Source organism: Falco biarmicus, chromosome 9, assembly GCF_023638135.1.
Source record: "Falco biarmicus isolate bFalBia1 chromosome 9, bFalBia1.pri, whole genome shotgun sequence".
Lineage (NCBI taxonomy): Eukaryota > Metazoa > Chordata > Aves > Falconiformes > Falconidae > Falco > Falco biarmicus.
This window is the reverse complement of record NC_079296.1, coordinates 46,326,808-46,339,203: the sequence shown is the minus strand read 5'-3', so window position 1 is coordinate 46,339,203 and position 12,396 is coordinate 46,326,808. Positions and strand designations below refer to the sequence as shown.

At 42.1% G+C, this 12,396-nt stretch overlaps 1 protein-coding gene across 2 annotated transcripts in view; it reads right to left on the bottom strand.

Annotated features, from left to right (window-relative positions):
* The window catches only part of ZCCHC24 (zinc finger CCHC-type containing 24), a 114,810-nt gene that overhangs the window by 9,777 nt on the left and 92,637 nt on the right, over positions 1–12,396 (bottom strand). For both annotated transcript variants that reach the window (XM_056352135.1, XM_056352136.1), the window contains exon 3: positions 5,405–5,569. In XM_056352135.1, coding sequence (XP_056208110.1) covers positions 5,405–5,569 — 165 coding nt within the window. The remainder of the gene's footprint in view (positions 1–5,404; positions 5,570–12,396) is intronic.

Below are 12,396 nucleotides of genomic sequence, written 5' to 3'. Positions count from 1 at the left end.
GGTAGTTCTTTAGTCTCCTACTCCTCAACAGGGCTTGATCTCAATGAGACTCCAGTTTTTGCCCCATGTCCTGTGAATTTGTGTAAGTGCTCCCAGGGGTAGGCCTACCACTTGAGGGACATAGTGGAAACTCAAAAGGAGGAACACAGTCAGGAAAACAAAAATGCATGCTGAGCTTTCTTGGGAGAAGGAATAGTTTTGCAGCTCAGGAGCAAAAGCCACCTGATTCCTGGGCCGTGGATGAGTTGAGGAATGAACGCCAGCAGCCCTGCTATTGGGCTCTTGTGTTACTCCTTGTGATACATGCTCCATCATCTCTCTTAAGTGCAGAGATTTAGAGCTGTATTTATAGAGCACTCTGAAGTATATACACAGCTGTAAAATTGCTGAGAAGACTTTTCCTGCCCCAGAGAGATTAAAAAGTCATTCTCACAGATAGAGTATGTGGAGTAAGAACACAGGGCTGAATTGAGTCTTTCCTTATGGGGAATTGGCACGGGATCTTTTCCTGGAGTGAAATGAGCCTCCAGGAACAAAGAGCAGGTGGCAGGGAAGTGTGGCTGCTCTCCTCTCCAGGGACCTACTAATGAAAGGTATGCATAGGAAATCAAGATTTGAGCATAGCTGCACAAGCCATTCACAGGCTCAGCATATGTGCTTGAATGGCGACCCCAGGGCTATCCAGGGTGGAGATTATTATCTGCAGTACTGTGGTATTATTGCCTGAGGCAGTGTAGCCTGGGAGTACTCGGGCACAAACCATCCCTTGTGAGGCGATGTGGACAAGCCCTACAGGACTGAAAAGTCCGCAGACAGAAGAAAGCAATTGGGAAAGGTGAGATACAGAGATGGAGATGAGGACTGGAGAGAAGGCCAAGCCTGGCAATTGAGAACTCACTCCTAACTCACTGCAATGAACATCCAGCAACCCTGAAATAAGGATGTCAGTTCTTTTCTCCTTAACTGGACAAAAGCATCCTCATCTCCAATATTGAGGATGACATAGCAAGGCTTGGTGGCCTATGTGGTTATATTTCAGCTACTGAATAGACTCTGTAGAGGTTGATCTATTTGGTGAGGAACTGGGAATACACATACTCACTTGGCCATACCAGAGGATGGGAATGTATCCTCGGAGGTGGTTGCTGGTTTTGTCCATATCCACACCTTCCTGTAAGTGTCCTCTACTGCCCAGGACCAGATGTGGAATGGGGGAGGCTGACTTGACCTGGTATGAGTTTTCATGCTGTATATACTGTTGTGAATGTAGCCCTCACCAGGGAAATGTGGCACCTGACTGGTTTTAGACATGGTCTGAGTTGTTTGCAGTTAAGTAAATCTTGTGGTTTCAAAGGCTCTTGTAACTTGACGTAAGGATAGTTAATGTTGAGGAACCAACACTGATATTCATCTTCTGATAAAATGACCGTTATTTTTTTTTAATAATATTCAAGATATCTTTTTTGTCTGTTAGCTCACAATAATAGATTTATCAAATGGTAGGGTAAGGAGTAGGAGAAGGAGATGATGAATTCCAACACATTGCAGAGAAGAAATATTGACAGGATTGTTTGGAAGTAGAAATCATTTCTTTCACTAGAGGTAAATACTGTCTGAGCTTGCATGGAGGTCAGACTTCTGTCTGGCCAGCTCATCTGGGTTTTGTTAAATTGGGGAAAAAAAATCCAAGAAAGAAATCCATTTATGGATTGCTTGTACTGTGACCACATCACGTGGTATGGTGAGTTTACAGTGAAAGAATAGATGCTACAAAACAGCAACATTGATTTCTTTTTCTTGAATGGAATTAAAATGCCGCAAGAGAAACATGGCTTCTGGGGAGAGGCAGCATATTTTCTTAGGTGAGTTGTTTAAGTTGGAAAAACTGTCTAATGGAAGATTCAGATGACAGTGAAAATAATCTGGTCCCATAAAATAAAGGCAGTAAGAGCCCATAATTAGTTGAGGACTTTCACTGATGCACTGAGGAGGGGAAAAAGTGATTGCTAAAAACTTCTAGACGTGCATAGGAACTCAAACATGAATGAGGACTCTCCTATGGTAGGTGTCAACAAAAGGAATCAAAATCTAAACAATAAATAGGAAATTACATTTGAGTGGGGTAGCAGTGCTAATTAAAAAAACCTTCTAAAACAATCTTACGTGCACAATAAGATTTTTCTTGTGTGCTTTAGCTCTCAAACTAGAAGTATTGGTCTTTGAATTACATTTATCTTTCACTGTGCTTTTACAAAATACAGTAATTAGTGTAGGAGTACTGGTGACTGGGTAGAACATATTTTCCAAGATGATGCAGAATAACGCTGCACAGATAAATGTTGATGAACGTTAGAGAAAGTGTGGTGTGGAGCTGGATGCTTGGACAAAAAACATGTATAGGTTAGCAAACACTAGGCTCTGTCAAGAAGCAGTGCTGACCTCATGCAGCCTGTCAGTTCTCCTTTGCTGCTGGCTCTGTGTGTGAACTGATGCTGTTTTCTTTACTGTCTGGCTATTGCTGGTATGCTTAATCAGAAGCAGCACAGGGCACCTCTGGAAGAATGAAAAAGACTAGAAAGAATGGTGATAGTGACACTGAGAAATAGAAGCCGATGGAGGTGAGGCAGTGACAACAGGACGTAAAATCTTTCGGCTCGAGGTTGTAAGTTCAAATTTTGGGAAACGGCACTAGTGACTGGCTGCAAGTTATTTACATCTAGAAGCCTAGTTGAAACGCACTCTTGTCTTGAAGATCTCAAATAGTTTCATTACCTACTGGTGGGGCACAAACACATGGAGAGATAATAGCAAAGCTCTTCCACAGCCTAAGTTATGGTGTCCTTAGGGAATGGTGTGGAAACACAGTGATGGTGGTCAGCTCTGGACACCTGCACTGCACATGCTGCGACTATTCCCCAGAAAACACTACGTAACTGGCTCCAAGGCAAGCCCAGCTTACGCAAGCACTGTAGACTGCAACCCTTCCACAGTATGTCTTTGACTTTAGTGCTGCTATGCAGATTAGACTCCTCTAGCCCTGCCAAAAGCGGCAACTCTGCCCGAGGGACTACTTGTAAACCTTATTTACTACAAAATGTACATATTCCCATGTCTATAATGCCTCTTGTATAGTGTGGATGGGATACCACTAGAGCAATTTCTTGAGATCCTTTGAACAGTAACATAAATGATAGAAAGAATTTAAAAGAACAATGTAAATATTTAGAAACTTGTGTCACAAATCAAGGGTTTTGTAATTTCTCTCATCCTCAAGACTGTATTTCCATGCATGCGACAAATGACTTCATTGCTCAATCTGGATTTTGATGCAATTGTCTATACAAGCTGTCTAAATGAAGGCAAGGAAACAGAGACCTTGGAAGCTTCGAGATTCTCATGTGAGTTAGTGAAAGAAAATTTGTTAGCTTTCCTTCCATATTTATGCTTCCACAAAAAAAAAAAAAGAGGTCCTTTTTCTCACTTGCAATATAGTTTCCCGTCAGTTTTGTCTGTAGTTTCTAAAGATGACCTCTTGTTTTCAGGTTTGGAATCAGAGTGGCATTAGCCCAGAGAAAGGGGAATGGATCACATCTCAGCTGGCCAACAGAAACACAGATATTCACTGGCTCAGCCAGAGAATTGTACAAGTCTGCTGTAAAGTAGAAAAATTTCCATGACAGAAAGAAGGGATGATAATCTCGTAAAGTATGTCAAGTTTAAACCAAAGCTTCTGCCACAAGCGTGGCAGGCTTCAAACACTACATTTTAACCGCAATCCGTGTTGCTTCAAGGTACTAGCAATTCTAAACCAGTATTTTGGCTGCATATTGGGATGCAATGTTGCTGTAAAAACTGAGTGAAATCTTGCCCTTAGGATTAGATGAATATGCATGTGTATACAAGAGGAGGAAATACAGTTGATTTGATATTCCTGCATGGGATAAAGCTTAATAAACTTCTCTGTATCTCCTCTTCCTGCTTGTTGCAATGAATTTCAATATTCCTCAGCCTTTTTGTCATAATAAAGTCACAGTATCCTTCTCTAGGATTTTTTTTTTCTCCTGACACCCTCCCCTCCAAAATCTCATGAAATGCTATGAAGTGTTCCTTATGAACCCATGGAAAGAGTTTTTATAGGAATTTTGCAAGCACTTAGGTAACTAATGAGACACCTAAGGCTCATGATGGAATTTCCTTTGCACCTATTGCATCCAAATGATCTGTCTACGGTTTGAGCGGTCTCTGAGTGGGCAGCAGGTAACCTGACCCACGCACAGCTCTATTTATTACTGAGATTCAGTTAGGATAAATTACACCTGAGGCAAATCACACCTCCCAAACTCTTTAAAAATAATTCTCACCTTTTCCATCCACAAAGATTTTCTGCAATATTATGAAATTGCTCCCAAATTTTTCTATGATGGACAAATTTATTTCTCGTGGGGTTGTCAAAAGTGACTTTCTGCATGAAAATTCAGCTTTGACAGCCAGTCTGTAGCCTGGTTTCTCAGGGAAACAAGGGGTATAAGCTTGTGCAGTTGGTCTGTCTGTCTCCCAGTAAACACCACTGACCTGGTTGACTGCTTGTGACCGGTTCTGATGGGACACAAGCAGGAGCTGACAGTAGTTTTTACCATCGTAAGCTGGAAACACAGGAAGTTACCTCAAGGGATAGATGCGACTGCAATCTGCAGGGCGCAGGAAAGGCTGTGTGTACCACGTGAGCTGTGGCTGGCAGGGTGGCAGGTGCAGCTTTCCTGGCAGAGCTACTTTCTAGGTTTGACCCTTTCAGCTTAATAAAAGACTTTCTTCGAAGCTCTTTGCTTGGGGCATCACTTGGTATTATGGAAACTGAGAAACCTGTCTTTAACCAGGCTGTCTTGTTTTACTGTCATTAACCAAGGAATTCTGTAGGCAGGAGTCATCTTAGTATTGTTCTTTCATCACTAATCTTTACAAATAGACAAGGGCCCTTGACCAAATTCAATCTTATTTCAACAGGTGAAAAAAGTAGTATGCATGGGAAGTAACTCCACTGACACCAGTGGAATGAAACATTAAATTGGGGTAAATATGAAGAGCTTCAGAAGAGCTAGGAGCCCTGCTGCTGCTAAACTTGCTTTACTCCATCTCAGATTATAAGGCCCCACAGCCTGTTTCTATAATAAAGGCAGGTAAAGATTTGGGAGGTATTTTTACTGAAAAATACGGCACTCAGATTTTCCAGTTCTGATGACAGCAGTTCTGATTTCCAGGACTTACAACAGCATCTCGTCAGGGAAACAATTTTTTGTGGCATGTTGTAGTCCATGTCAAGTCCTCTGTAAGTCTTACCCATGCTTTGCAAAGTCAAGAGCGTTCCTAATTCCAAGCCTGTATGCCAGCAGGTCTGCACTTCTCCTACCTGTTTGTGAGGATAAACATTAATGTGGCACTTGATACATTCTTGTCCCATGTTAGCCCAGGAGTTTCCACTCATCCATTTTCTCTTGCATTTGGGGCACTTATATTCACCAAAGCAGCGTTTCTTGCCCTGGTATGGTGTCAGGCCTTCTCCTTTTGGACGAGCCTACAAAACAAAGGGAGGTAGCAATGAATGACCAAAAAGGGGTGTGGGAGAGGTAGTAGGAAAGTAAGGGTGGTTTTTTTTTTATTAGGGAACTTTAGGCAAAAGGTACCAGCAGCAGACATGAAGGTCATATTCCCTTAATGAAGAGTTCGTACGTTGAAGCCAGAGTTTAACAGTACTGAGAGTTACTTCTGTAAGAAATACTCAAAAGTTCAAGATGACTTGTAACACTCGTGACACTGAACATATATTCTTAAGGATCCCACATGAAGTCTAGAAAAGTAAAATGACTCATCATGCTGGGAAATGGTTTGTTTATGTTTCGGGGGCTTGTATGATTTCTCAGCGTGTAGGTCCAAATTGCTTTCTATGTGAAAACACAGGTCAATGGAGGTGGTTGGCAGAAGACCTGAGTTTGGTAGGAGCTCTGAGACTCGAGCTCCCGTGGCTGGTGGACATGGGGGACACTGTGTTACCTCCAGGGTAACCTTGTGGGAGAAAGACGGAAAGGAACATTGAGCACACTACCCCCTGCATACTGGTGGGCAGAAGAGGAGGAGGACACCAAACCTACTCTATCCTCTCTCTTTCTTTTTTCTGTAGCATCAGTGCACAGCGTTGTCTATTTTTCGTGCATAGCAATATTGTTCTTTAAAAGATCAGATGCAGTAGCAACCTCTGTTATAAATAGGCAAACATCTATAATAATTTGCTTCATGACACTCAGTCTGACAAGCCACTGTAAATATTCTGGCTCAAAGCAAAAATGAAGCCGACATTAGGATGCATATATTTACAGAACTATTGCACAAAAGAAAAAAAACCCCAAACAGTCCATTGGTATAATGAGAAACATTCGGACTTCCATGACTAAATGAGTGTTGGCAGCCACCCAGAGTGTAATCCTCTGATCCATGGTGTCCCTTGATAAGGATGGGAGACTGTAACTGTATATTGGTCAGGAAAAGGTCAATTTACGGAGACATCCTTATTCTGGACACTTAATTTGGCTGTGTCTCTGAGGACTTTGTAGCACAACTCAGGTCAGTATAAGAAGGAGCCACATACTCTCTTCATTTATAAATTCTCATGGAATTGAACAGCAACCCTGTGTACAGAAAGCTCCTACAATCAAGAGACATTCCCCCTCCTCCTGAGGTGTCACAGATTGCTTTATTTGTAGCTTCAGTTGGGGCTACATTATTGAACAGCAGACAAGTTATTTCTGATTGTCAGTTTCAGTTGCACTCTACTTAAACTCCTCCTGCAGTCAGACCTAGAAATGCAGCTTCATTGCCCCTGCTAAGAGGCAGTCCTTTCAGAAAATGTGCAGGTCACAGAGTGTATTATTTCCAAAAGTAATAGCGCTGACTATGGAGACAGAGTGCTTCTGAGAAGTCTTGTAAATGTTTACAAACAGTATTTACACATAACACTCCCACTGCAATATGTTATGGCAGCCATAAAGAACTTTTAAGCATCAGACTCCCACAGCCATATGTTGCACTAGCCACAATTCACAGATTGGGAGCTTTCAGAGATGGGCATGTTGAGCGGGCTGGTAACTGCAGGTTTCTCCACATCAGGGAGCTGACTTCAGAGAAGATGCCAATGCCCTGCAATGCTCTGCCCTCACAAACGCACAGGAGGGAACTGAAGATGCTAATTGGTTAAGTCCTCTGTGTGTACAGCTGGGCATCAGGAACGGAGGCCTTCCAAATTAGAACCTACTTTTAAAATCTTTCTTCTCCAATTTGCTCAGTAAATCGGAAGCAGAACTGGGAAAAGAACATAGGAGCCCTGACTCCGGCGGTAATTTCCTCTTATAATTGCTAGACTAAACTTCTGATTTATTTTTAACTTTTCGGCTGTCACAGCTCCCTCCTGTCAGTGATTTTAATTAGTTTGCTGGCAAAACTACAACGTTCTCTGTAGGTGTTTCGTTATTCTGCTTTATGGATGTTTATACTTTGCCCTGACAGATATTATTTTCCTTCCCATATCTTCAGTTTCCCAAACTGTGCCCCACAGGGAATTTGGATTCTCAAACAAACGAGCTCATTTTGTCTAGTAAGAAACATCATTAGGAAGCACTGACAGCAGCAAAGGCAACTCTCCAGCTCCCTCCACCCTTCAGGTCCAAACAAAACAGAAATTTGACAGTATTTGGTAGAAGGCAAAACCTGAGTGAGATACACTAATGGCTTGAGAGGTCTGAGGCTGGGTGTTTTCCCTTTTTTTTTTTTTTTTTTTTTTTTAAGTCTCTGTGGCTTCAGCAGCAGCGCAGTTGAATTGCGTAAACATTTCCAAGAAACAGCCTGCTCCTTGGCGCAGAAGCAGCCAGCCCTGCTCGGCAGGGTGCTCCAGCACCCGGTCGCTGTGTGACAGAGGTGTCTTAGTACTCATCCAGCTGGAGGGCAAGAACTGTTTTCACCAAAGGTTTTTCTTAACCAAGTGCCAAAAAAGAGCAAGAAGACACATTTTGTCCTTTGGTATTAACCTAAAGTCTCTTATTTTATAAAATGGGGCATTTACCTTGTTTAAACTATTAATCTCCTGCTTCCTCCTCACCCTGGCTTGATTTGAATGGTGTTTAATAATAAACCTTGGTTGGTGTTTAGGTCACTAAGCATTATCTTTTCTTACTCTTTCTGCAGATAAGGGTTTCTTTATCCTCTGAGTTAACCAGGCAAAGATATGCCCCTATTCACAATGGCAAAACGTTTTGTTGTTACCGTGTTGTCCCATTGCCTTCAGGCTCAGGCAGTCTTTGGTGCGGTTTCTACCCTTGGCTGCAAAAGCTTGGTGGGACCTCTGTTTTACCGCACTTTAAATAACATTCAAACTAGGTTACAAACTGTAATGTGTCAAGGTCTTTAAGTTTTCAGCATTCTTTTAGTCTGGGGGGTTGACAATTTTATGGTTTACATGCTGATTTGAGAGGCAGACTCTATCAAACCAAAGCTCCCAGCATTTCTCCTGCTATGTGACTGTATGGCTCTCCGACAGCTGTACGTATCTTCACTCCGACATTTCAAGGGTTATTTAATGCAGCCAGGACAGGCAGGCCTTTGGGGATGATTAAAACCAAACAGATTTTTCTAGAAGGACCAGAATCTAGCCATTCTTTGACATGTCTCTCAGTGTCCAGGTGGCTGACACAACAGGTTCTTTGTGCTGCTTTGACTTTGGAAATCGGGAGGCAATGTGCAGAAGGGAGAGCCGTCCTTCCCTGAGGCACCCCTGGGCTGGCGGCTGTGGCGGCCCAGAGCCCCTTCCCTCCTCGTGGTCCTCAGGCACAAGCTGAAGCCAGCCTTGGGCTGGTGGTGGTAATTAGAGGACCTAAGGGACTCCCTCTCGCCTTGGATTCAGGAAGCAGCACGGATTCTGCAAAAGCCCTGGCTGGGTACTCCGTCCACTAGCAGTTAGTCAAATGAAAGGACCTTGCTGATACACCTTGGTCTTCCAGACAGACGCTAAGACAAATGAAACCATCTTTGCAGATTTACCCAGCCAGTGCACGTGTTTACCTTAGCTAGATCCAACATACGTATGAAGCCAGTACTTTTGTGTGGCACAGCAATGAAAATGACATCGATGTTCCGTCCTTCGCTGACACCCAGCTGCCTCTATTTTTCATCCTTTCCCTTTATTCAGCCAAAACCACAAATTGGCCATAAGATTTTTAAAGTGTTTAAGTTGAGCTTTTCTGCTGGTCACTGGCCAGCCAAGCTCTCTTTCAACCTATGGGATTGTGCATCTCACAGAGGAATCTGCCAAATCACTTGGCAGTGACAGACACAATAAAGGACTCTTTGCTTTCCCTAGACAATTCGCACAAAGTTTCAGTTTGCACAGTCAGCAAAACCAAAACACCTCCACACACACACACACAAATGCCCTGCTTAGAACTAGACTCATTATAAACAACACGAGGCAGAGAGGTCCTTCAAAGTGAAATGCAAAGGAACAATTTATTCAACATACTACTTCTGTCTTCCCCCGAGTTTGTGTTACGCAGCTGAAAGGCACACAGTACGGGGGAAGATAAAGTTCACATGACACTGGTAGGTGGATCCCCTTCCTAGCAGAGCTCTGTAAGGGTGTGCTTATGAGGATGCTTCATCACATAAAGCAGAAAAGTGATAACAGCAAACAACAGCTTGATGCACTGACCGGCTCCCAAGTGGTCAGTGGGAGTGTGAGGGCTGGATTCTGTTTTGAAATGTGAGCCCTCCGACACTCCCTGTTGTAAGCACAACTAGAAGATGGCATTAAAAAAACCCCTAGCACTCTTATTTTGCGCTACTGTACATGCGTAGTTTTGAAACATTAATGATGATGATAGTGTACCCAAATGTTCAATTAGAAAATAAAAAGAATGTATTAGGGCTGGTTTGGCGTACTGGGTGTCCTGGCATTCTAGTCCTGACTCTGCACCAAGTTATAGAGTGTTGGGAAATTTGCTGAAGTCCTCTGACCCTTCTCAGCGCTGTGTAGAGAACAAGGACACACTCATGTGCCTATGCCAAAATGGCACATAAAAGGGAATCCTTACATCAGTCAAGTTTTTTCTTTGTCCTTCCTGACTTTTGCATTCATTTAAATCTGAGTATCAACAGAATAGACAGAGAGGTTACATGTTTAGGAAATTAATTCTAACACAGCTGATCTATTTTTCCTTGCTGTTTGTAGTCCCTGTTGTTGGTGTATGATATTGCTGATGTGTGATGCTGGAGCCTTCTGAGGTATTTAAATGAACTGTCGCTACATCTTTAATTAATACATGCAATATAGGAAGAGCATCTGGGGGATACAGAAACCAAATTGATGCTTTGTTTCAGCCTTCTTGTCTCTAGTATGATTTGTGTATTAGTGATATGATGAGAAGTCTTGCTACGGGGTTAGTTAAAGGAAAACTGTCAGAAAGCAGACTTTTCATTACAGCGTTACTATTTAAACAAAAGCTTCTATTTGATTTACTGAACAACAGATATTATGGGATTTTTAGATGTATTGGATAGTCCAGACTAAGGACTTACTACAAATAAAACTATAACTGAGCAGGGCTGAAAAATAAAGGAAACGTGAAAACTTGTTTGTGTAGCTTAACAGAGGAGGCCAGTATGTGTTTTACTCAGCTGGGATTTTCTTAGGTGCCTTGTCCATCACAAGGCTTAGGGCTACTTCAGCCTCTGACTGTGGGGATTCTGCTGTACGGCTTTTATTGTCACTGGAAGCAGCAGGGATTTAAACCACTGCATTCATAGAAACAAGCTTGTTCTTCAAGGCGGTTAAAGCTCATCAGTTGTTACTGTTGATCTGGAATCTCACACTTGTAGTATTTCTGCTCTTAAAACCTAATCGGGGTTAGAGTTGGCTTTGTACCGAGGTCCTAAATAATGAAACTATTACAGTCAGGCATCTGATAAAGTTGGTAGGATTTCTCAGCACCTCTTCTCTAGGGCAGTATTTGTACTGTAGCCTTCCTGCTTGCTGTCAGGGGACTGTTGGGCTGGGGAAAAGGAGGCAACAAATTGCTGGAGCTGAGGACTGACCTCCCAAAGAAATGTAGAATTAGGAGCAGGTAAGACTGTTCAGGCTCTCTGTGCGTCTGCTTGCTGCTCCAGGGCTCACAGCGTACTGTGCTTTTGCTAGTAGTATATTCAGTCACCTTATGTGGAAGATAATTTCGCAGTCGAGTGTATACAGAAGTTTGCTCCCACACGCATTTCTTCTTTCTTTATTTCATCTTCATACGTGTACCTCTGCTGAGCATCACCATAGTCCTCTGCTTTCTTGGCCCTGCAGTCGGTGCCTTCCTAGCAGGGTAGTGTTCAGAATGGAACAAAATTCTCGCAGAGAAAAGCATTAAACAAAACATGTATAGCATGCAATCCAGAATAACGTTAGTCTGTTTTGCTTGAACAAATGCCCTATTTCTGCTGTTAAAAACATTTTCACTCCCCAAGTCTTACTCTTTGGGAAACATTTAAAATTATCTATTATTAAGCTGTGTCAGTGAACTTTTACAGGTAAATTTTGAAATGGCAGAAGACCAATTTGATGTTTGTCATTTTAATATATGAGTATACAGCTTTTGGTTGCTTTGAAAAAATCAATGTTGTCAACATATTGTCTGTTAACTGCAATTTTGATCTCATTTCCACAATGGCAAACCAAGAGAAAGATTTGGCAGAATTTGTTATTAATAACACACACATGGTTTCTGATAATGATTAAAGCAATAGGCATGGTTGTCATGGACATGCTGATCAAAGTCTAGAAATCCAAGAAGCTGGCTTGGCAAACATTCTAACATTTAAATCAAAATCTGGGTCTGCAGATTTTTCAGAATCCCAGCCATGCTTTTTGGAACAAAGGCTTTTCTTCTGCTACAAAATGCCTGATGGAGCTGATCATTACAACCACCCTTAGGCTTTAACTGCCTTGAAGAACAAGCTTGTTTCTATGAATGCAGTGGTTTAAATTCCTGATACTTCCAGTGACAATAAATATAATACTCATTTCTGTGCTGCATCAGTCTGAAGCATAATATTTGTGGAATTGCCAAATATTAGTTACTATCTGATGTGTCAATTACTAAACAGTGAATGCTCAGAGAAGTTGATAGTGTGGGTTTCCTTCTTTGCAAATCCTAGTCATCACTCTGCAGCTAATACGGTGATAGAAAACATGTAAAAGCTCAGTACCATACAGTCTGAGAAAACAACTGCATGAATTAAATTATAGTATGCTGTTTTCATAGGCTTCTGTCTTAATAAAAAAAGACTTGGAGTTATTGACATAAGCAAGTGGTGTAATAG